The following is a 26,755-nucleotide window of genomic DNA, read 5'->3' as shown; positions in this document are numbered from 1 at the left end:
AGGAGGCGCAATAATCTCGTACCTCCGCATGGATGCCCGGCCAAAGAACCTCTGGGCCACCCTTTGCAACGTCTTCTCCTGCCTAGGTGTCCGCCCACGGCACCGAATGTGCCAGACGGAGCAAGTCCCGTCGGAACCGCCGACCAACAGCTGGCGTAGCTCTTCCTTTGTCTGTGGTTCTGGTACCACCCGATAGAGTAAGTCCCGATGGATCTCAAATCGGGGCCCTTGTGGCTGGCGGTGGGGCGGGTCTTCCTCCCCTGGTGGGCTAGTCGCCTGTTCCCAAGCCCGGCTGAGAGTGGTATCCTCGTTGCTCCTCGAGGAAGTCGGTGTCCACCTCTAGCCAGCCCGGGCCCTCTGTTGTCGGCGCTTCGGTGGGGACTTGGCTCCTTGCCTCTCTCTCGGAGCTCCCCGAGGGCCCCTCTAGGGGGTCCTCGGCCGTTGGCTGGCCTAAAAATCCCGGTCGTCTAGCCCGCTTCCCAGTTCTCCTCCTGGCGGCGTAGCCTTCCCTCAAGAGGTTTGTGAAGCCAGGCCAGTCACGCCCTAAGACCACGGGGTAAGCCAACTTAGAGCCACCCCACTAGACACCGCGCCCGGTGTTGGGCCGCCTCAGCTGTACCCAGACAGTGGGGTAAGGCTTCACATCCCGTGGATGCACTGTAGCCGGATGGGGGCCCGGCGCCGGTGGGCTTAATCAGCCCCTCCCGAATAACCGTCTGGCTACACCCGAGTCAACTAAGGCCCAGGCAGAGGCGTCCATCCACCTTCACCGGCAGAACAATTTTCCCGGCTCCCAAGTCCGGGCCCGGTGACCAACACCTGCCCATAATTGCAATCCAGGCACGGGCACTCCTCCTGAAGTGCCCTACCTGACCGCACTCATAGCAGCGGTCCCGTCTCGCTTCCTCGATAGGGTTGTGGCGGGGGCTGCCCGGCCTTACTGGCGCCTCCTCCAGTCGTCGCGGGATATCTCCTCGGGGTGTCGCCCTAGGGCCCCGGGTTACTGGTATTCCGGGGGGCTGGACATGCCGCCGAGGCTCTCCCCGTCCCCACGTGGCCCCGGGCCTGCCCTGGGCTCCGTCCACCAGGCTCCCCCTGGGGTTGGTCTTCAATGCCCCATCTGCTGCCTGGTAGTCCTCCATCCGGGAAACCGTCCGCGAGGGTCTTGGGGCGGTGTCGCTGCACCCAGTCCTTCCCTCCCGGAGGCAGGGCTTGCAGGAACTGCTCTAGGGCTACCATCTCGGCCACTTGAACGCCCATCCGCCCTTCCGGCTCCAGCCACCTCCAACAGAGGTCCCGGATTCGCTGGGCCACGGCCCGCGGCCTGGCCCCTGGCGTGTATCGTTCCTGGCGGAGTCGCTGGCGGTAGGTCTCCAGGCTGACGCCAACCGTCCAAGATGGCGGCCTTGACCTTCGTGTAGTCCAGTGCGTCTTGGGGTCCAAGTTCGCACGCCGCTTGAGCTGGGCCCGTCAGGTAGGGTGCCAGTATCGTGGCCCAATGAGTGAGGGGCCACTGTACGGCAGTCGCGACTCGTTCAAAGGTCACGAGGAAGGCCTGGGGTCATCCCCCGGTCCCATCTTAGCTAGGCGCACGGGTAATCCCGCGAGACCCTCGCCAGGGTTGCCCCTGATGGCCCCTAGAGGCGCACTGGTGCCGGGCCGATTAGTGCCGCCATCTGTTGAACCAGCCGCTCCTGGTTCGCCTGTTGCTGGGTTGTCAGCTCCCGGATCAGCTGCTGCTGCTGTTCCTGTCGCTGTGCGGCTTGTGCCTGCTGCTGGGCCGCCAGCTGCTGGAGCAGCTGAGTTTGCTGCTGCTGCTGTTGCGCCATCTGCTGCTGCTGGTTCTCCAGCAGCCACTTCAAAAGTTTCTCGGGTCCATATTGGGTCCTGTGGCCTTATCTCAGGCCCGTTCAGGTCCCTGGTCAGATGCCAATTGTGATGGGCCAGGTGCCCCAGCGCCCCCTCGCGGCAGGGGCGGGGTGGGGCCTAGCACTGCACCACTCGCTTGTCTTTCGGTCCGTCTCTGGTAGCCGGCGTATACGCCTTACGCCAGAGTCTCACGGACACTCCGGGTAGAGTAGCACGCCTAGCGGTCGGAGTCCGTGGCGCCTCTCGGGCGGGTAACGCGCTTAGCGGCCGGAGTCCGCGCGCCTTCGGGCGAGGTAGCACGCCTAGCGGCCGGAGGGGTGGGGTAGCGCCCAGCGGCCGGAGTCCATAAGCGCCCCTTCGGGGTGGGGTCGGCCGGAGTTCATAAACACCCTTCGGGTGGGGTGCGCGCCTAGCGGCCGGAGTTCATAAGCGCCCCTTCGGGGGAGCGGCCGGAGTCCATAAGCGCCCCGGTGGGGGGAACGGCCGAGTTCATAAACACTTCGGGTGGGGTAGCGCCTAACGGCCGAGTTCATAAAACCCCCCTCTGGGGCGGGGTAGTGTGGCCTGGCGGCCGAGTCCATAAACACCCCTTCGGGGCGGGGTAGCGCGGCCTAGAGGCCGGAGTCCATAAATCCCCCCCCCTCGGGGTGGGGTATCACGGGGTGGGGTAGGGGGACTCGGGCCCGCCCTCTCCTCCGAGTCCCGACCCAGGGCCCTGATTGTGGCAAGCTCTCCTTGCCACCCGCTCGGCGGGGATCCGCCCGCAACACGCCGAGCGGTGCCGCAGCTTTAAGGCTGTCAGTTTCTAAAGTCCCCTGGGTCACTTCCTACCCCGTCTAGTCGGACGTTGGCGTTGTGGGAGCGGTTCCCCCGTAGGTCCCCTCCGGCCGGCGTCCCTCTCCGGGGTCTCCGGTACGGCTTCTGCCCGGCTGACGTCCCGGTCCAGGCTCCCTGGCTCTCCTCCCGCAGGAGCTGACGGTCTGCGTCCTTCTCCCCCGGTGGTCAGCCCAGACTGAGCAGACCTGCAGCCTTTTATACCTGTCTGCCAGTTAGAGCATGCCCAGCAGAACTTCCTGGGCGTGGCTTCCTCTGCTAGCAAGGAAGGGTTAACCCCTGCTGTACCAGTGCGGGGCTGTCCCGCCCCGTCACAGTCACCTTTTGGAAGACTTCTTGAGCTCGTGGTTTTCTGCACACTACCAGCCTGAAATTGTGATCCCTTTTTCCCCTTTAGGACAACAGGATGACACAATTTCGGCATTTACAGCAAATGACCTATTGTCTGATAGAGTGGAGATCACAGATACTCTCTGGGACCCTTCCCAAAGATGAGCTGGCAGAACTCAAGAAGAAGGTCACTGCTAAAATTGACTACGGCAACAGGTAAATCACACTCAGCGTTTCACATAGAACCAAGCTCCCAGCCAATGGTCTGAAACTAGGATTTCTGGACAGGCACTTGGCTTGTGTAATCAGTATTGACCTGGTAGCAACAGCAGCTATCAATGGAGGCAGCATCTCTAAAAATAAAGTCATGGTTTCTCACCTGAGATGATAATTGCATTGCAAAGACTTACTGGCACTTCATTAACTCCTTGGAGTTTCTGTCCAAGTATTACAAGAAAATCCTCTTATCTGCTGAATTTAGCAGATAGCTCAGATTTTGCACCCAACCCAGCAACTCTTATTTGTACTAGTTGTTTTGGTAACCTCCTTATTAATGACTCGTGTAAATAAAGGCTGAAGGATTGGGCCCTTCACTGGTTCTGTTACTTTAGTGCTGCCTGTATTTGGTTAGGATAAGAGGCAGTGGATAGGATCCTGGGAATTGGGAAGCCTGAATTCCATTCCTGGCTCTGCCACTGACCTCTTGTGTGTGACTTTGGAAAGTTTGTTTCCCCTTTTATCTGTCATGTCTATTGAGCATGCAAGCTTTTCCGGGCAGGGGCTGTCTCTTACTTTGTGTGTGTGTGTATACAATGCCTAGCACAATGAGGTTGTGATCTTGGTTAGAGTATGAAGATAGTACCATACCACAAACAATAACAATAAAATGGAGTCTGGCAGCATCTCTAAAAATAAAGTCATGGTTTCTCACCTGAGATGATAACTGCATTGCAAAGACTTACTGGCACTTCATTAACTCCTTGGAGTTTCTGTCCAAGTATTACAAGAAAATCCTCTTATCTGCTGAATTTAGCAGATAGCTCAGATTTTGCACCCAACCCAGCAACTCTTATTTGTACTAGTTGTTTTGGTAACCTCCTTATTAATGACTCGTGTAAATAAAGGCTGAAGGATTGGGCCCTTCACTGGTTCTGTTACTTTAGTGCTGCCTGTATTTGGTTAGGATAAGAGGCAGTGGATAGGATCCTGGGAATTGGGAAGCCTGAATTCCATTCCTGGCTCTGCCACTGACCTCTTGTGTGTGACTTTGGAAAGTTTGTTTCCCCTTTTATCTGTCATGTCTATTGAGCATGCAAGCTTTTCCGGGCAGGGGCTGTCTCTTACTTTGTGTGTGTGTGTATACAATGCCTAGCACAATGAGGTTGTGATCTTGGTTAGAGTATGAAGATAGTACCATACCACAAACAATAACAATAAAATGGAGTCTGGATCCTCTGTTTTGGGGTTAGTGAAGCCAAACCCCAACTGATGAGGGTTTGCACATTCAGACTCAACCTCCTCAGCCCAGGTCCTCACTCAGATATCTGGTGATTTACCTTCTGTATGAGAGAGAGAGGCCCAAAACGAAACCCAGAGTCAGAACATCCCCACGCAGTGGGCGAGTGCAGATCTGAATCAAAATGCCCCTAATCTTTGGGGAGCACAAAGCTCAGAATCCTGAGCTGAGCTCTGCAGCTCAGACCCACTGCTAGTGTCTTCTGATGTTGATATTGTCACCCACCCATCCCTATCTACCTCACTACATTTAATTAACTGTGCTACAGCCCTAAAAGGGAACTATTGAAATGTAATTGGAGATTAAGGGCCTGCTTCTCTGTCACCTTGCGTCTTGTACAGTCAGTTACACTGGTACCAAATGGGCATAGAATACGACCAGATTAGAATGGCAGTGTTTTGCATTCACTGTGCGCTGGTACGAATGACATTCCAAGGTAGCACAGAATCAGGCTTTAAATGATTTCTCCCTGGAAAGGGGACAATGGGTGTTCTCACGCCCATTCGAAATGTGACTAAGCCAGCTGGAGTGGATGTAGCAGCTTGGACTTCATATGCCAATGCTTGGCAAGAAACCTCACCTGTCTGAATTCTGCCAAGAAGCTGGCATCTCCCATGAAGTGTGGTTTGTGTTTGGCTGCCCGGGGTCAGGATTTAGATGCAAGGCAGGAACTAAACTGCTTTATCAGCACGTTAAGCGATACAGCTCTGTAGACAGCCAAAGCAGCATTTCATGGGTTTGTATAGACCTGGGATTGTCTCCGTGGCTCATTAATCTATTTGAAGGCAGAGTTGGAAAATTACCCATTTAACCTTGCAGAAACCGAGTAGATTTAACACATGCACAGATATAGCCCTTAAAAATACATGTAAATTGCCATTGAAGGGGTCTCATCTTAGCTAAACTAATTCATTAATTCTACTCCTTTACTAGATATTTTCTCTAGTTACCTTTTTTTAAGATGGGGTGAAGGATGGTATTTCTGGGCATTAGGGCTACACACAGGGTTGGTAGAAGAACTAAAAATGTCATCGCTTCTCACCCAGCAGCTGATCCAGGCTGCAGTTTGATATCAGTAGTTGGCACAATTTTCTAAGTCTCTGGGGGGCCCTGTCTGGGCTAGAGGTTCTGGTCAGGTTGGTCCCTCTAGCATGACCGTAACACATGTGCAAACCCTCAATCAACTGTAGGTCATGCTGTGAAAGCCCAGCCAGCCCCTCGCCCCCCCCACCCCCCACCAAAGGCTTCCACAGAACCAAGGCTCTGTCATGTCAGTTCATTCCTGTTTCCACCATTATGGATGCGGGTTGCAGCTCATGAGAGAGAGATGTGGGAGATCTTAGCACTTCCTCTGCTGACTTCCTCCTCTGACTGCCTCTGCAGATACAGAGAGAGAATACTTTAAAGGGAGTTTGCATGGTAGTTCCATACTTGTATACTGTACCTCTGATCACTGGCTTTGAGACCATGGGGAGAACTGAGGGCTGGTTTCCTAGTCCATGTTCTATCCTGGAGCAGTTCCCCAGGATTCAAGGAGAGCAAAGATGGATTCAAGCCACTGTTCCCTCTCCCCTGTCTTTAGCTGACCCCAAAAGAGCTCTAATCCAACTGAGGATATTGGCTCGAGGCTGGAGTCCCATGAATGGCCCATGTCATCGCTGACCTTCAGTGGTAGCATGACAAAATATTGTGATGTTATAGAGCTGTGACAGTTATAGAAGCAGGTTGCTGTAGTGACACTTGTCACCTGTTCATCTTCCCAGCGGTCACAGAGATGGACTCTCCATTGGTTCTTTAAACAAATCCCTCTGGGTTATTTTTTAAAGTTGCATGAACATTTTCTGTTCCATTTCCATACTGACATTAAAAAGATTCTTGAAATCGCATTTGCTTCCAACTTATTTCCAATTATTCTCCGTTTCCACCTGTAACACGGATGCTGCCCAGGATCTTAGGGCTGGATCTGGTGGTGCGAGATGACAATGGAAACATCCTGGACCCAGATGAAACCAGCACGATTGCTCTCTTTAAGTCCCATGAGATGGCATCCAAAAGGATCGATGAAAGGATCCAAGAGGAGAAGGTATGTCCCTGCTTGTTTGTGGCCTTACCCCCAGGAAGTCACCTGTGCTCTCTGCCTTTGTGTATGTCAGCTGATTTTTGGGTAAGGGATGTTATGCTGTCATAGTGGTGTTCTATCTGGCATCAAAGCTAAACTGAATTCCACTGTGCTTCTATTAAAAACAAAAAAGGGGGAAATCCGTTTTAGTAATCCATTTAATGAGGCCTGGGCATCCGGAGCTCCTTGGCAACTTTGAAATTCTTAGATATAATGTAGCTTGCTCCTTCCAGGTTTTGGCATCAGGTGCATGTTCAGTAGTAACTGTACTGAATCATCTTTTCAACAGCATCTTAATGGCTTAGGAGCCTGTGTCATTGACTTCCAGCCTATATTCTTTCTAAGATTGCCCTTCCTTGTTCAATCGCTTTCAATGAGACTTAGGCGCCAAAGTGCCACATGAGCACTTTTAGATATTAAATTTAGCCAGCCGCATTCTTCTTTTTGTGATGTATTTTCTTGTTCTTGTAAACGTATATGTATGTTACATGTCTATAATATGAACCACTTTGGTTACCCCACAGGTACGGAACACAGACACTCCTGTGGTGAAACATGGGTTGCCCCATCAGTCCTCCTATCCCACTGAATGAATCAACCATCAGTCCTGTCTATAAATTAGTTGAATCCTTAAGGAGACCCGGCACTAAGCTTTATCCCACATGAAGCCTCTGTTCTTTCTAAGGAGACCCCCTTCATGTTCATTTTATCTTTCTCTGCAGTCTCTGCAACAGAATTTAGACCTCCGAGGGCAGCCAGTATTCAACACAACACACACCTACAGCCTGTATGTGAACTTCAAGAACTTTGTCTGCAACATTGGTGAAGATACAGAGTTGTTCATGAGCCTCTATGATCCTGACCAGTCAAAACTGATCAGGTAGGTTGCTGCAGAATCGGAAAGTTTGCTCTTGTTCTGCGGTGATTGTGGTGCCCCATCCGATGGCACTGCAAAGAGGGCCGTAAGGGAGGAGTTGGTTAGGGTTGTTTTCTTCTTTAGTCTTTTGTTCGTTCTTTTGGTTACTCCATTAACAGTGATTTGGGTAGGAATTATTCTATCTCAAATGAGGGACAGGCTAAAATGAGCAGTAATTGGTCAGTGTATAAAAAGCTGATATATTAGAGTCCTCTAGAGCCCATGTGATACTTAAAAATCCTACAACACTTGTTAAAGGGGTAAGCATGTTCATACCAGTACCTTAGTCAAATTCCAACTTGTCCCTTTAAATTCTACTTATCTTATATCCCCCTCCAGTTTCCTTTTAGACTGAATATATTTTCTTCACTACCTCCCTTAAACTGTGTTTATAGGTTTGGTGTGTTCTGTTAAACAGCTGCCTCTCTACACCCCAGAGGTGGCTGCATTTCACCGATGGGCGAAGTGACTTTCATGTATCAGTTGTATATCACTTGCGGATGAAAGATGTCGGCTAAAATTTTGTAAAGTGCCTAAGTGACTTAGATGCTTTTGAAAATTTTACCTAGTATACATGAATTGCAGAGGTTTATTTTATTTTATTTATAGTGAAAATTACCTGGTTCGTTGGGGCAGTAATGGGATGCCGAAGGAAATTGAGAAACTTAATAATCTCCAAGCGATCTTTACAGTAAGTCCTGTTGTGTTTGCAGCTTGGAAATTCTCCAATGCTTAGTCGTCCACTGTAATATTTATTATTATTATTTACTGCTTCTCTTGGAGAAGCCCCTGGAGTCCCCAATCAAAACCAGTCCTGTATAAATAACAAAACTATTATCCTCCCTTTCCTTTTTTTAATGAGTGCTGTATAAACACAACGATTGTCTTGTATTCTATGGGAGGAAGCTTTTGTATCTGGCAAATACTGATTTACTTTGGCAAGATGACCTGGGTCAACCAGTATGTTACCAACCAAACAGGAAAGTTATGTGCAGTGTAAGTGCCACATCAAAGACGTGCCCTTGCTTTATATTCCTCACCACATAAATCTAGTTCGCCAGGATTTTCAAAGTGATTAATAATTTTGAGTGACTCCGTGTTTGGCTGCCCAACTGAAACATTGTAATTAAAGGGGTCTGATTTTGAAAGAGTGCTGCATACAGTGCCCTTTGAAAATCAGGATCCTTTCACAATGTCTTAAGTTGGGCACTGAAAATCACAAGTCACTTGGCCACCTCTTTGCAAATCATGGGGGCCATGGCATGTGTTCTTGGTGTGCAAGGACCATACAGACAAAGGCTTTTGTAATCCTTAGCAGAGTAGCAAAGTGGCGAGCTTGATCAGCAAAGAAGTACCGAAGAGATGACATCTGATATGTTGCACCCAGTGGTGAGCTGGAGCCAGTTCTCACAGGTTCCCAAGAACCGGTTGCTAAAATTAGACCTCCATGGAGAACCGGTTGTTAAAGGGCCAGGGGGTGGGCAAAGAACTCCGGTCCATGGGCCGGACCATCCTGTTGCTCCCAGGATTTCCAGCTGGGGAGGCTGAGGCTCCCCCGGCCCTTCCCCCACTTCTCCCCAGCTGCAGCGTGGCCAGCCGCCGGCACCAGCTGGGCAGCTCAGCCGAGCTCCGGAGTCATCCTGCTGCTTTGAGCTGCCGGCAAGGTAAGGGGGGGAGGGGGCTGCAAGCTCTAGGGCTGCCGGAGGGGCAAGTGGGGCAATTTGCCTCAGGCCCTGCAGGGGCCCCGGCCCCACAAGTATGTTTCCACCTGCCCCTGCCCCTCTCTTGCTCCCGCCCCTTAAATCAGAACTTTTTATAGGGAACCGGTTGTTAAGATTTTGGCAGCTCATCACTGGTTGCACCTCATTTTAAAACACAACAGCATTAGTGGCACTAGAGTTAATTTTTAAAATGAGAAGTTGCACCTTCCAAAAATGCATGGATACCGATTATGTTCATTAGACATTTGCTCAGGGAAATTGTGTATGCATGCAAACAATTGAGCTGCATCCACAATTATGTTGCCAGCAGAAAGTTTTCCATGCTTTTTGCTTGGACACTTAAGGTTGCACGGAGAAGCTGGTTGTCTGCATTTGAAAATGTGTCCCATCATGTTTTTTTTAATATCTGTAAAGGTATATATTTTTTCCAGAGGCCACATTTTAAAGGTATTTCGGTGCCTAAAGATACAGGTAGGCACTTTTGGAAATCCTACTGAACGTCTAGCTGTATGTTTAGGCACCAAAATAGATTTAGAAATGGGGTCCTAGGTGCCTTGTTTGTTGTTTTCAACTGAATTTTATTTAGGAGGAGTTGAGTTTGAGTGCATTGTTGGTTCTGCTCTTTGGTGGGGTTTCTGTGTCAATATTTTGCTCTTAGTTCTGAGTTTGTACAGGCATTAGTGAGCTAGCTGGCTGGATTATATAAAATCACTTGTAACCAGCTGTTCATGAAAGAATAACACTTCAATGTAATCATTTGTGGCATGTTCAGGCTAGAAACAAGAGTGGCACAAGCTAACTGTCCTGTCATCAGTAGATAGTGCTTTAGTAATAACATTAATTACCATCGTTTCCAGGACTGGTGCTGGGAAGTCTTATTGAAGGACAGCGTGTTAAGAAGTTGCTGTGTGTTAAAATTGTCAGGCGCATGCCATATATTTGCCTTAGCAACCCTTTTATAAGTGAGATTGTGTTTTCTTTCTTTTCAGAAATTTATTTCCTAGTTTAAATGTGTTTGTCCTTGTCAGATGGCCAGGAAGTGATGAACATTGACAAATATTTTTGTTTTTTGTTTTTTCTACATTCACAAAGCAACTGGGTTTAATTTTCTGTATGTTAAATGGTCTCTGCTGTTTCTCCAGGACCTGAGCAGCTTGGACCTGATCAGGCCCAAAATCAGCTTGGTGTGTCAAATTGTGAGAGTGGGGCACATGGAGCTAAAAGATGGGAAGAAACACACCGGTGGGCTCCGGAGACCATTTGGGGTGGCAGGTAGGAGATGCCAAGCTGCAGAATGCATTAATTGAGAGAGACCGTGGTCCACTGGATAGGACACTGGCTTGGGAATCGAGAGGCCTGGGTTCTTGGTCCTTTCACTGAACTTGGGAAAATCAAATAACTTCTCTGTGCCTGTTTCCCAATCTGTAAAATGGGTGTAATAATAATGACCACCTGCCTTTGTAAAACCTTTTGAGATTTACAGAGGAAAAAGTTCTCTGTGATAGCTACATATTATTACTGTTCATTACTTACAATGACTGGAAGTCTGTACCCAATGACTGGAAGTTAGCTAATGTAACACTAATATTTAAAAAGGGCTCTAGAGGTGATCCCAGCAATTACAGACTGGTAAGTCTAACATCGGTACCGGGCAAATTAGTTGAAACAATAGTTAAGAATAAAATTGTCAGACACATAGAAAAATATAAACTGTGCAATAGTCAACATGGTTTCTGTAAAGGGAAATTGTGTCTTACTAATCTATTAGAGTTCTTTGAAGGGGTCAACAAACATGTGGACAAGGGGGATCCAGTGGACGTAGTGTACTTAGATTTCCAGAAAGCCTTTGACAAGGTCCCTCACCAAAGGCTCTTACGTAAATTAAGCTGTCATGGGATAAAAGGGAAGGTCCTTTCATGGCTTGAGAACTGGTTAAAAGACAGGGAACAAAGGGTAGGGATTAATGGTAAATTCTCTGAATGGAGAGGGGTAACTAGTGGTGTTCCCCAAGGGTCAGTCCTAGGACCAATCCTATTCAACTTATTCATAAATGATCTGGAGAAACGGGTAAACAGTGAGGTGGCAAAGTTTGCAGATGATACTAAACTGCTCAAGATAGTTAAGACCAAAGCAGACTGTGAAGAACTTCAAAAAGATCTCACAAAACTAAGTGATTGGGCAACAAAATGGCAAATGAAATTTAATGTGGATAAATGTAAAGTAATGCACATTGGAAAAAATACCCGCAACTATACATACAATATGATGGGGGCTAATTTAGCTACAACGAGTCAGGAAAAAGATCTTGGAGTCATCGTGGATAGTTCTCTGAAGATGTCCACGCAGTGTGCAGAGGCAGTCAAAAAAGCAAACAGGATGTTAGGAATCATTAAAAAGGGGATAGAGAATAAGACTGAGAATATATTATTGCCCTTATATAAATCCATGGTACGCCCACATCTTGAATACTGCATGCAGATGTGGTCTCCTCATCTCATAAAAGATATACTGGCACTAGAAAAGGTTCAGAAAAGGGCAACTTTAGGGGTTTGGAGAGGGTCCCATATGAGGAAAGATTAAAGAGGCTAGGACTCTTCAGCTTGGAAAAGAGGAGACTAACGGGGGGATATGATAGAGGTATATAAAATCATGAGTGATGTGGAGAAAGTGGATAAGGAAAAGTTATTTACTTATTCCCACAATACAAGAACTAGGGGTCACCAAATGAAATTAATAGGCAGCAGGTTTAAAACAAATAAAAGGAAGTTCTTCTTCACACAGCGCACAGTCAATTTGTGGAACTCCTTACCTGAGGAGGTGGTGAAGGCCAGGACTATAACAGTGTTTAAAAGGGAACTGAATAAATTCATGGTGGTTAAGTCCATAAATGGCTGTTAGCCAGGATGGGTAAGAAATGGTGTCCCTAGCCTCTGTTTGTCAGAGGGTGGAGATGGATGGCAGGAGAGAGATCACTTGATCATTGCCTGTTAGGTTCACTCCCTCTGGGGCACCTGGCATTGGCCACTGTCGGTAGACAGGATACTGGGCTAGATGGACCTTTGGTCTGACCGGTACGGCCGTTCTTATGTACTTATGCCCTCCATTCTTAAACTGCCCAGTTCTAGTCCCATGAAACCGAGGTGTCCCAGTCGATTTTCAAATCCTTATCACGGAGTAATTTCAAGGCTTGGATTTTCAAAAGCGCCTTAATGAGCTAGGTGCCCGGTTCCATTGAGTTAGGCACCTAACTCCCTTGGCCTGCTTTGAAAATCTCAATCTGAAAACACAGGGAAAATTAAAATTAAACCTTGAACTAAACAGAATGTGAAATCTAAAGGTAAACTCTTTGCTTTGATCAGATCTTTGTAAATCCCATCCATCCTTATAGGGAAGAATAGTCATGCTATAGGCTGGATCTATGAGAAAAGCTGTGTGTGGAATTTGCTTTACCTGCTAAGAGGATGAGAACACTGAAGGGTGGAACTATGTCAATCAATCAGATTAACAATGCAAATAGGACAATTGACTGGCTGAAGAGAGAGTTGAGAAAACTATTATTCATCTTCTAGGAGGGGAATAAGTATTTTCTGCTTCCACTTGGCTTTTGGAAAGTAGATTGATTTCCTTGAAGGGATCAATAAACAGTGTGCAAAGCATCAGAGGGGTAACCATGTTAGTCTGGGTCTGTAAAAAGCAACAAAGAGTCCTGTGGCACCTTATAGACTAACGATACAATGTGCAAAGCAAAATTCTATTTAGACCTTGTTTACACTCGGGGAATTTTGGCAAAATTTCCCCATCATTGCAACTGTTGATCCTGCTCCACCAGTGAGAACAACATGGTGGAAAAACTAGTATGGATGGGTTGCTGCTTATGGTTCCAATGCCGTGTCAGCCAGATTTGCTTGGTGCTTAGAAAAAACAGTGGCCCCTTTAGGTCTCCCAAATTTGTTACCACTAGTGTAGCTGAACCAGAATTAGCATCTGTTGGGCAAGACTTTTTGTTTTTTTTAACAGTCACTTAGCAGAGGTATAAAATGATCTTTGTTAAACTTGTCTCATTGCAGTAATGGACATTACTGATATCATACATGGGAAGGTGGATGACGAGGAAAAGCAACACTTTATTCCTTTTCAGCAGTAAGTATTGGACATCAGAGTGAGTCATGGAGCTGTATGAATCAAAGCAGACGGTCTTAGAGAATGGCAGTGTCTGTATGGGAGCTTTGGGGTGTATCAGAAAGACCTATACAGACACGTTGGTTAATTGTAGAGTCTGACCCTTTTGAAAGAAAAAAATCTCCAGTCATGTAAAGCCCAAAGTTTGCAGCAAAATGATTGACTCGAGTGTCATCAGTAAAAACCTCATCAGCATGATTTATGCTGTGTGACAGGGAAAACGACCACTGGAAGGGGGATGGCTGGCGGGGTGGTATCTTAGCACTAGATTTGAAGTAGACAGACTCCCTGGAATCATACGTTCAAATCATAGAAGGATGAACTGAGGCCAGGTCTACACTACGGGGTTAAGTCTACCCATGCAGCTGGAGTCGACGTAGCTTAGGTTGACTTACTGCAGTGTCTATTCCGCACTGGGTTGATGGGAGAAACTCCCCCATCGACCTATCTTACGCTTCTCGTTCTGATGGAGTACCGGAGTCAATGGAACAGTGATCTGCAGTCAATTTATCGGGTCTTAACTAGACCTGCTAAATTGATCCCTGGTGGATCAATCGCCACAGTGTGGATCCCCGGTAAGTATAGACATACCCTCAGAGTCAATGCACATTAGTGGGTGGGTTCCTATAAATAAGACCTCGAAAATCAGAGGCATCATCTACTGTGCATGGGCATTGGGGGTGGGATTTTCAATAGCAACTAAATGATTGGGAGCACAAATCCAATTGAATTTCCCTTGCCTTCACCACTGTGCATCATCTGTCTAAGGATGGAGTAGGAGGAATTGGGTAAAGAGGCTAGAAGTCAGGGGTGAAATGATTCCTGGCTGCATGGTTACAATTTTTGTTTTGGAGATGAGATTCAAGCCCCAGAACCATGCCTTTCTGCCTCTCTGTTTAGACTGGCCCTTTGATGGCACTGTTAACTTGTTCAGAACGTTACAGTAATGAAAATGAAGCTTGTTTGGGTAAGCTGAACCGTGTTATTACAATCCTAAATATAGCAGTTTGTTTGGTTCAGCCAGCATGTCATTATGAGGGACTCTCGGTGGAGGATTTTTTATTCCTTTCATGGCCTGTTTATATTACTAGAAAAACTGCCCCAAAGGGTGTGTTTTCTTTCCACAATAACGTGGATTTACAACTGTTTTTTGTCTGTCTTTGCTGCAGGGACATTTTAATTAGAGATTAGCTCATGATGCAGAGTCCGGATCCAAATCTAGGCTCTTCCAAAGTTTGGGAGTTCATATCTGGGTGGGGTGAGGTGGAGAGAGAGGGCTTGCTCTGGCTTGTTAAAGACCATAGGGGCCAGATCCAAAGGTCAGAGATGTTTGGATCCAGGACTTGCTTGGCCTTCAGTCTGCCTACACCCCATCTTCTGTTGTTCCACTTCTCAGAATTGCAATGGAAACCTACATCAGGCAGCGACAGCTAATCATGTCCCCTCTAATGACTTCCCATGTGATCGGCGAGAATGAGCCTCTCACTTCGGTCTTCAACAAAGTCATCGCTGCAAAGGAAGTGAATCATAAAGGGCAAGGTACATACATTGGACGAGGAGCCAGCTTCACAGGGGAAAGGCTCCCTCTCTTGCAAAGGAATTGAATTATTTGTGAAGGTTCAGAAATCAAGGCCACTGGAGTCTCTTGCTTCCATTGGGCCGAACTGTGAAATGCTGCTATCTCATCACCAGAGATTGAACCAGGAACCTCCAAAGCTAAAAGCATGAGCTGCAAAAGCTCCCTAGCTGGGCTATAACAGACTCAGATCCGCTGTGGATTGGGCAAGGAGTGGGACTGTAACAGACTCACCAGTGGGTTACACTTACTTAGTATTTATTCCATCCTTATGCAAAACAGAAGACTTGTCCACTTCTCCCACTAAACTAGTTTGCCACCAGTGTTGTAGTTACCTTGGTAAACTACGCTCCATAGCTTACATCTCCTTTTATCCCACTACGTACAGCCCCTCTGTTTTTCCTAAATGATTTGGAAGTGTCTGAAACCTTATGGTTTGGATTCTGCCACCCTTGCTCAAATTAAATAGTACCTTACTCCAATGACAGTTCCACTGAAATCACTTGATCTACTTGCAGAATTATGTAATAGTCAGCCATGAGTAGGTGTTGGAGAATCAGGCCCGGTAGAAACTTGGGGTTGCGTATTTTAGCTGTGTGTTTGAGATACAACATTATATATATATATATATATATATATATCCAACAAGAAAATAGTCATTAGTTTTCTCTCTTTAAACCCAGGGTTAATGATCATACTATAGATATTGCACTTGTACCAGTAAACATTTATTAAGTACCATATTTTTTCTTAGGCCTCTGGGTCTCCCTGAAGCTGTTACCTGGAGACTTAGCCCAGGTTCAGAAGGATTTTTCTCACCTTGTTGACAGATCGACTGCAGTGGCTCGCAAAATGGGATTCCCTGAGATTATTCTGCCTGGTAGGTACCTTATCTTCACAAGCACAAACTTTGACTTGCTACCGTGCTTGTGAAGGACGTAAGAAGACACAGAGATTCTGGATTTACGTGTTGTGCATAGCTCTGTTCCACAGTTGGTTGAAAAGTGTGTGTTGTTTTCCACTAAAATTTTCAAATAAGATGAAAATTTTTCTGTTTTGTCAAAAACTTTCAGCAGAATTTCTGAGTTTCATCCAAAAAGTGAAAACTCTGAAAATTTTCAGTTTTGTTTCTGTTGTTATATTTTATTTAAGGAAACCTGAAAAATGTCAATGAATGGAATTTTTTGTAGAACATTTCCATTTAGTCAAAAAGCCATCTTTCATCATGACATTTTCCCCCACCTGCTCTATTGAATTCACATAGGGAGGAATTCACCCTGGCAAATAGGAAAGAAAAATACAAAAGATACGAACTTGGTCATGGCATAATGGAATATGAAGCTCCCTTGTCCTTTATTCATGAGTCCATTTGTGGTCATAAACAGGTGTTGTGTGGAAGTCATGCATGCAAGGATTATTAACAAGAAGATTGGCACATGGTAGAATCTGACCCAAAAAGTGAGGTGAAAATGAGACCAGTGGTTCAAGCTAGAGCTCTCTTGGTATCATTCCAGGATGTGAAATAACATGGTCAAAGTCCCATGCTGGGGTGTGAAATGTTAACCCTGTAACTTCCCTCAGCTGGCTGTCCACGAAAAGCAGCTCACTGGGAGTCTCTTAATGTTTCAGGTGATGTTCGAAATGACATCTACATCACTCTGATACAAGGGGAGTTTGACAAAGGGAAGAAGAAGACTCCCAAGAATGTAGAAGTCACCATGTCTGTGCATGACGAAGATGGCAACCTCTTGGAGGTAGGGTGGACCTGCTTGGGTGGTGGGTGACAAAGATGTTGCTTTATGCACATAGTGGGCTCCTGCTGAGATGGCCCTTACGGAGATCCTATGTGCAAGGATTGTGTGACTGTTCAGTTAAAATAATTCTAGGGGACCTCTGTGGTTGCATTGCTGGGAAAAGCAATAGAAAATGTAATGGACACACCTGCATTGGTTGAAGGATGGATTAGATGACATAATGGGTCTTTTCCACCTCAAACATCAATAGGAGGCATAGGATGTAGGTAAGGTGAGTGCGGTGTAGTGTAGTGGTTAGAGCATGGTTCTGGGAATCAGGACTCCTGGGTGCTGTTCTTACCTCTGCTACTTTTATTTTTCTTCCTCCAAACTTGAGCCTTAAAGTTCAGTTAGTCACATAGGAAACTCAACTGCTGGAGTACAGCTGAAGGTTGCACACCTTGGCAGCTGGAGACTTGACAGTAATTTACCAAAATAAACAGGTGTCTCACAGAGGCCTCTGCATGCTGAGCTTTAGGTCTCTGTATAACCCTAGTTTATTCCAATCTCTTATACAATGAATTTTAGGACTCAGTCCTACAAAACTTACACATTAATATTGATGTCAGGAAATCTTTGAAGGTTAGGAGTAACATTTTAAAAAATCACCAAAATGATTTAGATGGCTAAGTCCCATTTTCAAAAGTGATTTAGGCTCCTAAGTGCCCAAGTCACTTTTGAAAATGAGACTTAGGCTCCTAAGTCACTTAGATGCTTTTGAAAATTTTACCCTAGGTATTTTTTCCTGACTTTATTTGATCTTCACCTTCTCCTCATCTTTTTCCCCAAAGAAAGCTATCCATCCAGGTGCTGGTTATGAAGGGATCTCCGAATACAAGTCCGTTGTTTACTATCAAGTCAAGCAGCCCTGTTGGTATGAAACCGTAAAGGTGAGTGTGTGCATTTTACAGTCCTGCTACCTTCACCTGGAGCCTAAAAAATAGGACTAATCAACAAGCCTTGAATCAGCTGAGAACATGTAGAGTAGCATGTTGTCTGTCCTATGTGGTCTAGAGAGACAGTGTTGTCTGGTCTTTCAGCAAACAGGACACTGGTCCACTTTCAGCTGCAGCTGAACGATTTGCTAGAAAAGGTATCGTCACTGGATCAGTTGTGTGCTTCTAAAAATCATCCGCACCCTTGCTGTAGAGAGAAGCAGAGTATCTTTGGGATAACTGAAGGGTTTAACTGCTAATCTGAATTGGAGGGGGGTCTCTGAAATGGAAAGAACGGGCCTGCTTTTCTGCACTTGGAATCCTGGTAAAATAAAACTTTGAAAGGCCCTTCCATTTACTTCCTAAATGTTTTTCGTGATGGAGGAGAGAGAGGGTCCTGGATTCCAGACATTATTGAAGCTCTGATTGCATAACTCTGGCCAAGCCAACTGGCCACTTATACTTCTATAAGATGCTGCATCTGAGAAGAGCTTTCCCAATAACATAAAGTACCAATGCATATATATTTATGCATGTGTGTATATATACACATGCGTGCACACACGCAGAGTAATTTAAATACCTAGGTACCAATGGATTCAGGGCTGAAAGGCTTTAGCAAATGCTTTCATGAAGATAGTGCAAAGTGGATTAGGGGGTAAAGTTTTCAAAAGAGCCTATGAGAGTTAAACACTCAAATCTCATTCAGTTTCAATGGCATTTGCATGTTGAATTTCCTGTGATCCTTTGAAGATCTTAAACAGAACTAGAGATGAATTTTCAAATGTAGGGCCAGGGACAAGAACTCCTGGATTCTCTCTCTGACTTTTTTCCACTGATGTGTTACGTTGGGTAAGGTACTTCATTTCTAGCTATGCTTTTCCCATCTGCAAAATGGTTATTAAACTTCGGGGTGAGGGGTTGGAGCATGTTATAAGACTTGTTTTGTTAGTTTTTGTAGAATATTTTGTGTTCCTCCTAATAAGAAGCATATGAGAAGCCCTAATTGTTGTTCTGTTTGACCCCTCATGTAATGTTCAGGTGTCTATTGCAATTGAAGAGGTCAGTCGTTGCCATCTGAGGTTTACGTTCCGTCACCGATCATCACAGGAATGTAAGTACTTGAAGCGGAAACCAGGGAGGCTTCCCCCCATGTATATTGTGCATTTTGTAGCCTAGATATGTTTCTGAGTGTCCCGCAAAGATGGAACCAGCATTTGGCCTTCCTCCTAACTGTAGTCTGCTGGGAAGGGGGTGGTTCAGAGATTGGCATTGGCATGGACAAGCAAGGGAATGCTTTCTGATGAGCCCCCTCAACTTAATGGGTGAGCAAAACAGGGCTGCTTGTCTAAGAAAACGGGCTTTTGCCACTGGATTTCCAGCACTTTTGCTTCTGATTCTTGTTGGAAATCCCTCAGCAGCAGCCTTTCTTGGTGTGCTTCGGTATTTCCACTTCCTGATTGGAAGCAAGAAATAGGAATGACACATGCAAACGGGGGATAGTTTTTTGAACCTTAAAATGGCTTTGTCTATAAAAATAGGAAAAAGGACTGCCTGTCTTTTGTGCCGAGGAGCTTAACTACTCATTTCATTTTTAAGTCATTTACAAATGTCAGTGCCGGAATGCGGTATGACTCAGGTCTTGATGGCCTCGTTGCAGGAGGACTTTAGATCAAGTTAATGAGAGGTTAATAAGAAAGTTAAATAGCCAGAAATCTGATAAAGCTATTTCAGAGCCGTGGGTGGCCTCGTGAGATCAGATCAATAGCTTGAGAAACTGAACCAAAAAGGGCAGCAAGACACTGTAACAGGGCCTCCTTGGTTCTGCTTCTGTCTCGATCAACAGATCATGCAGAGACCCTTGTGCTGGTTCAACACCCTGTGCAGTTTATTTATAATTGAGTCCCACCACTTTCACAACATACCTAGCGCCTTTACAAGCAGGGAGAGAGAGAGATTGCAATCTCTCTCTCTCCCCCTCGCACTGCCTGCTTCCCCCCCTTTTCACTTCCTTCCTGTGCCTGGTTGTGGCCTCTGGATAATGGCTTCATTAGCCTTTCTGCCCTGCCCCACTTACAAATTAGGCACAGGTCTGCCTCATCAGCTCCATTCTGCTATGCCTGATTGGAGCGCTGTGAACAGAGTGCTGACTCAGGGTTTCCTATCTAGCACTCTGTCACAGACAAATCCATAGAGTTAAATGCAAGAGGTGATGCCAGATTTGCAAAGATAGAGGCAGTAGGTAAACACATATATTTGCATTCACAATTCCTGTGATTACATGTGCAAGTGATTATAAGCTGCTCGGGGCAGAGACCATCTCTTTGTTCTGTATTGGTACAGTGCCTAGCAAAATGGGGCCATGGGCTTTGGGCTATGACCAGAGCTCCTAGCGACTGGAATACAAATAACAAATACATTAATATTTAAGGCTGTGATTCGCAAAACTACCTAAGTGATTTGAGTGCTCAATTAGCATTAAAATTAGGCCTCTTGGAAAATGTCAGCCTAAACTTCTATGCAGAATTGCTCTTTCTTCTTGCATCTACCCATTGAAAATTTGGATATGATGAGGCATTAACAGGGAAGCATTCCCATCTTATTGTAAAAATGGTCTCATGTGTCTCGAGGTGTGTTGCAATGAAATAGTGCTTTTTAAACAGAAGTTATTACTCTTGCTTTGTTCTTTAGTAGCAGCAAGTCACAAAGGAACCTTCTCATGGGTTGGGAGCTGGGAGATATCCAAGAGACAGACTAGAGGCTCCACTTAGTGAAGGTTATGTTCTTTCTTTTTGCAGCCAGGGATAAATCAGAGAGAGCTTTCGGGGTGGCCTTTGTGAAACTGATGAATGCGGATGGAACAACTCTGCAGGATGGCAAACACAATTTAGTCATTTACAAGGTAGTTTGGGGGGGGAAACGGTGGTTGTGCAATTCTTGTACTAGTTGAAACGTCTTTCGCAGCCATGTGTGTAGTCTCCTGGTAACACAAGCCCTACTTTACTCGCCAATGCAAAGATCCCTGTTAACCACCAGAGTCTGAGAACCAGTGACACACTAATTTGTGGTCATGATAAGCCACCATTAAATAAGGTTGCACTGGGCAGACCTCTGATCACTTTGACACAGGTCTGATACATTCTTGTAGTAGCTTGAGAATCCATTTTGCTTGTTTGCTATATTTGGTCCCGTAACCCAGACAGCCTGTAGAGAATGGGCATGGAGTCATGTCTTTTCCCTTTCTGCCTTTAGGAGGAGCTGTCTTTGACAAGGGGAGAGATATCGTGTTTTCAGGCACAGTAACAGAAAGTTAACCACTGCAGAGAACCACAAGGGTATTAAAGTGACAGTAAAATCTCTCTAATCTACACATTATAATCTGCACTGGCAAAGTGGCAGTTGCTTCCTACTCTCCAGCAAAGATTTAATAGCGACTCGTGGAGTGAAATCTCCCAGTACCAGGATGTCATTAGTGTTTTATAACGTAGATAATACTACAGTACATTTATGAAGTGCATTGCTACCATGTTAACTTCCATGGTATCATTAGATCGGCTAAAATGTGTCAAAGAGAGAGAAACTCATATTTCAGGGTTTAAACAAAACCACCTGAAGCCTTGGGAAGGTTTCCCAAGTGGGCAGGCTATTCCATTATGGGTTTGTTGTTCCTTCATCTGAAGCATCTGGTACTGGCCACTGTCAGAGATGGGATACTGGACTGGATGGGTCACTGGTCTGTTCAGGTATGACAGTTCCTGTATTCCTGAGAATATCTATAGATAAACTATAGCACGGAGAAAATAAACCTGGTCCGGTGGTTAGGGACTTGGGAGATGCGGGTACAAGCTCCTGTTTTTGGGGGAAATCACTTAGTATCTCTGTGCTTCAGTTCCCCATCTGTAAAATGGGGTTGACAGCACTTTCCTACCCAACAGTGGTGTTGAGAAGATAAATACATTAGAAGATTGCAAGGTGCTCAGATACTCTGAGGATGGAGGCCAGATAAGTGCCTTGGATAGAATGTGATTTTTCCATGCACAGTTTAAAAAGAATTCCAGTCCATAGCAGATGTGAAAACTGCCGAAAAAAACATGTGGTCTGCTGCTGTGTTGGAGAGCATTTGTAGCTGATGAGTGCCTGCCTCCTATGTGGACAGGGGCAAGATGGAGTATTATCAGTATCTGAAATGACCCCCCCACACACTTTGTTCTGTCAACAGGGTGATAACAAGAAAATGGAAGATGCTAAATTCTACTTAACACTTCCTGGCACAAAAGTAGAGGAGGAGAAGGACGGCCCGCCAGGCAAAAACCTGCACCACTTGGCCAACTTCACGCCCACTAAAGACAGCACGAAGGACAGCTTCCAGATCGGCACTCTTATCTGTTCCACCAAACTGACCCAGAACGGTAGGTCTGGCACTAGCAGCGGGGTGGGCGCTATGTTGTGCTGGGAGAACTGTCTGCCTGGTGAACGAGGCCCTCCCCCCTTACATGAAGACTCTCTTAGACACTATTAGGTTAGAGGCGACTTTAACCTGCACCTTCTTACACCTTCCTGTTAGGGAGTTAGCAAGTAGAGTGACTCTCTTTTGGTCCTCCAGTGTGAATCATAGAAATGTGGGACTGGAAGGGGTCTCAAGAAGTTGTCAAGTCCAGCACTGTATGCTGAGGTAGGACCAACTAAACCTAGACCATCCCAGATAGGTGTTTGTCCAACCTGTACTTAAACACTGCCAATGATGGGGATTCCACTACATCCCTTGGAAGCCTATTCCAGAGCTTAACTGCCCATGAAGTTAGAAAGTTTTTCCTAATATCTAACCTAAATCTCCCCAGTGCAGATTAAACCCATTACTACTTGTCCTACCTTCAGTTTACGTGGCAAACAATTGATCAGTCCTCTTTATTACAGCACTTCATGTATTTCTAGGCTGTTATCAGGATTCCCCCCTCAGTTGTCTTCTCTCAAAACTAAACATGCCCAGTTTTTGTAACCATTCCTCATAGGTCAGGGTTTCTAACCTTTTGCTCATTTTTGTTGCTTTTCTCTGGAATCTCTCCATTTTTTCCACATCTTTCCTAAAGTATCCAGACCTGGACACAGCACTCCAGGCTTCACCCCAGGGACAATTACCTCGTATGTGTGACACTCCAGTTAATTCACTCCAGAATAGTTGCCTTTTTCATGGCTGCATCACATTGTTGACTTGACTTCAATTTGTGATCCACTATAAATACCAGATCCTTTTCAGCAGTACTATCACCTAGCCAGTTATTCCCCATTTTGTAGCTGTGCATTTGATTTGTCCTTCCTAAATGAAGTATTTTGTACTTGTCTCTATTGAATTTCATCTTGTTGAATTCAGCCCAGTTCTCTAATTTTTCAAGGTCATTTTGAATTCTCATCCTGTCCTCTAATGTGCTTGCAACCCCTCCCAGCTTGGTGTTATCTGCACATTTTATAGGTATTCAACTGGAGACAGGGCCAAAATCAGTGGTGATGGGTAAAATATATATGGGGGGGTAGGTCACATATTAGTAAGTGACTCTGAGACTGTCAGTCTAAATCTAGAAGGGGAATCAACATACTATGTGGTTTTGGGGTGGAGACAGTATAAATTATGCCAACTCAGACTTCCTTTAGACTCTAAATTTGGCCTTCTGTGTCTTGATTGCATATTATGTGTCTGCTCTTCCTTTAAAAGGTAGTGATCAAGTTTATTTGCAGACTGTGGTTGAGATCTTCAGAGTAGTCTAGGGGGTTTACACACACATCCACTGGTAGCTGTCATGGAGGTTATGTGTCTAAATCCCCAAGACTGTTTTGAAAATCTCAACCACAACCTGTCACTGAATTTGATGTCCCTGGATGGTCCAGAGCTGTGATCGATGAAGCCTACAGCTTAACTTGCTTCCTAAAAGAGGCTTAAAGTGTAGCTTTTAAGAAGCATTCTGCAAACTGAAGTAAACGTAAGAACATTTGTCAGTCAAGTCATTCAGTATGATGGAATTCCCAGCTTATGGGTGTCCTCTCTTAAGTACATGAGAAGTCTGCAAAATTGCATGTTTCATGTGCTAGGATTTAAACTCATAGGTGTGCCTCTAAGAGCAAGGCCAACCTGGCAAAGTTGAAACAGCCATTACAAAGTAGTATGACTTGTTTCTTATAAGCTGATACTAAAAACAAGCACCGTTTCCATTTCTTTATTGGTCTGCAGCCATTAGAGTAAATCGGCTCTGGTGTTCTTTGCTATCTGTCACTAATTGTCATTGTTCTGTCTTTGGTAGTTGACCTGCTGGGTTTGTTGAACTGGCGTTCTAACTCTCAGCACATAGCGCACAACCTAAAGAAGCTAATGGACGTGGAAGGAGGAGAAATTGTAAAGGTACAAGATCACATCTTCTGTTGGTGTACATAGAGATCTAGGTCCCGATCTTGCAAAAACGTAGACATGTGCTTAACTTTTAAACCTGGACGACGACGACTACTACTACTACTTCGTCATCGTCTTCTTCACCATATTATTTGTGTGACCATAGAGCCTAGGAACCCCGGTCATGTACTAGAACCCCACTGTGCTAGACGCTATAGAAACAGAGAACAAAAGGACAGTCCCTGCCCCAATCTAAGTGTAAGACAGAGACAACATGTGGATACAGATAGACAGGGGAGCACAAGGAAACAATGAGACAGGACTGGTCAGCATGATAGGCAGTGATCTCGGTATTCCAGTGGGTGTGCTAACTTGCTTAAAATATGTAGGCTCATTTACAGGTGTGCAGTTACTGAAAAGTCCAGAGATAGCATGGACAGTAATGAGTTTTAGGGGCGTTACTTTCATAGCAAATACACATAGCTAGAAACAAAACCTAAATACTCTTTCTGGAAAGTTGCAACAGAACACTACTTTATTTGCAGGATTGGGGCTGTAGGGAGAATTCAATACAAGTTCTTGCAAAATGTGATAATCAGGAAAACCCTGATCATTTTTTATTTATTTTCAGTAGCATCTAGGTGGCCCCAGTCACTAGGTGCTATACAGACACACAAGAAAAAATAGAACTTATTGCTTGAGTCTGAGTGGCTTGAGAACTTTAGCTGAAAATTGGAATTTCCAGGAAAATGAAATTCTTATTTTGAGAGATTTTTTTTTTTAACTTTGGATAATCGCTATGTCGGCTCACTGGGGTTGTGAAACTGGGGGTTCGCTTTGAAGGTCAGTTGAAAATTGTCTTACTTGCTGAGCTACTCAAGTGAAGGTGGCGTGTTTGTAAAATCAGGACTCCTGGTGATTGCCAAAGGAATGTTGTGCTTGGAAGGCTTGTCTGTGATCCTTTGGCACAGAGCACAAGGTTGACATGCTCCACTGCAAGCAGAGGCAATGTGTGGGCAAAGTTAGGGGTAAGCCCCTTTGTAGAGCCAGCCACTCCTGTACTCTCACCCTGTGCCAGATAAAAAGGGGGCAGGGCAGGGCATGGCAGATATGGGCTTACGTGTGAGCTTCACGCTGGAGAGTTGCTCACCCAGTATTTCTTATTGACCTTGCTCCTGCTACTAGGAAGGAGCAGCTTGGCAGACATGTACCAGCATGCACAGTGTGTGGTTGGGCTCCTCTGCATCCTCTGTCCTGCTAATCCCTTTTTACCTGTTTGTATACATGCAGCTTTCACACCTCTGCTGGGCTGGATCAAGCCCTTTCTGTTTTCCCTAAGCTCCTGGGGGGAAAGGGGACCAGGAGAGAGGATTCCTGAGCAGCACTGCAACAGAAATAACCTCTGTTTCTGCTTCCCCTTTATGTTCTCACTCTAGTTTTTACAAGACACACTTGATGCACTTTTCAACATAATGATGGAGATGTCAGACAATGAAACCTATGACTTCCTTGTGTTTGATGCACTGGTGAGTGGTTGTTAGCTGCATATCCCAAAGCACCTTTATTTCAGCCATTTCTTCAGCCTATCTTCTCATTCTGGTTCCTACTGTTTCCACTGGACAATTGATTGGTGTCTCACTCAATGAGAAATATGAAATTATATTTAAATGCTGTTTATACTAGTCAGGAGTCATTGGGTGCTAATGTAAGGCAAGGATATGAGATGTACTCTGGCCATTTCCATGAATATAATGAGAATAGGGATTAGGGTGCCCAGATGTCCCATTTTTATAGGGACAGTCCCAGTTTTTTGGACTTTTTCTTATATAGGTGCCTATTACCCCGCCATCCTTGTCCTGTTTTTTCACAGTTGCTATCTGGTCACCCTAATAGGGATTGACATGTACATAATCCCTAGCTCTTTACATATAACACTTTTCATCTGTGGATCTCAAAGCACTTTACACAGAAGGAAAATATCCTCCAATAGACTGGACGTACAGAGAGGAAGTGAATTACTCAAGGCCGCACGGCAGGTCAGTGGCCGAGTTGGAAATAGACCCAACATTTCCTGAGTCCCAGTCCAGCTCCTCTCTATTGGGCAATAGTGCCTCTCAACAAGAGAGCATTTTGTACAAAGATCCCAGTAAAACACCCAGCAGACGTTACAAAGACATTGCAGGGAACAAGGAAGCAACTGTTTAATAAAGCTCAGCAACAGAATGTGACACTTTAGAAAAGAAACTGAAGATCACTGTATCCAGCTGAAACTGGGGGGGATTTAGGGAGGCAGTGTGCAATTACTCAAGCCACAGTTTTAGCAAAGTAGCAGGATTAGGAGCACTATAGACATAAAGTGCAAGGGGATCTTTAATGACTCCGATGTTCAGAGCCTTATCTGAAAAACAGTGCCTCTAGCAGTATTGTGCCTCTCTAACCTCTGCTACAGGAATATTGCCATGTGGACTGGTCACTTACCAAATCACCAGTGCAACTTCATGCAGCACCTGGCTTTACTGAGTAGGCCTAACATTGTCTAACTTCTGTGATAGGGTATGCTCACCTGCCAAGGTGAGATAGAATCATAGAAT

General features: G+C 45.5%; 1 protein-coding gene across 3 annotated transcripts in view; it reads left to right on the top strand.

Annotated features, from left to right (window-relative positions):
• Positions 1-26,755, top strand: part of DOCK5 (dedicator of cytokinesis 5) — a 147,727-nt gene that overhangs the window by 60,235 nt on the left and 60,737 nt on the right. For all 3 annotated transcript variants that reach the window (XR_005593551.1, XM_039522200.1, XM_039522201.1), the window contains 15 exons: positions 3,101-3,249; positions 6,497-6,632; positions 7,391-7,548; positions 8,194-8,275; positions 10,448-10,577; positions 13,373-13,445; positions 14,881-15,023; positions 15,815-15,940; positions 16,690-16,814; positions 17,645-17,743; positions 18,830-18,902; positions 20,587-20,690; positions 22,008-22,197; positions 24,079-24,176; positions 25,601-25,690. Coding sequence is in view for 2 of the 3 variants with exons in the window: in XM_039522200.1 (XP_039378134.1) it covers positions 3,101-3,249; positions 6,497-6,632; positions 7,391-7,548; positions 8,194-8,275; positions 10,448-10,577; positions 13,373-13,445; positions 14,881-15,023; positions 15,815-15,940; positions 16,690-16,814; positions 17,645-17,743; positions 18,830-18,902; positions 20,587-20,690; positions 22,008-22,197; positions 24,079-24,176; positions 25,601-25,690 (1,776 nt within the window). In the remaining variant the exon portion in view is untranslated. The remainder of the gene's footprint in view (positions 1-3,100; positions 3,250-6,496; positions 6,633-7,390; positions 7,549-8,193; positions 8,276-10,447; positions 10,578-13,372; positions 13,446-14,880; positions 15,024-15,814; positions 15,941-16,689; positions 16,815-17,644; positions 17,744-18,829; positions 18,903-20,586; positions 20,691-22,007; positions 22,198-24,078; positions 24,177-25,600; positions 25,691-26,755) is intronic.

Source organism: Mauremys reevesii, linkage group 2, assembly GCF_016161935.1.
Source record: "Mauremys reevesii isolate NIE-2019 linkage group 2, ASM1616193v1, whole genome shotgun sequence".
In the NCBI taxonomy this organism is placed as follows: domain Eukaryota; kingdom Metazoa; phylum Chordata; order Testudines; family Geoemydidae; genus Mauremys; species Mauremys reevesii.
This window is presented reverse-complemented; position numbering and strand designations above follow the sequence as displayed.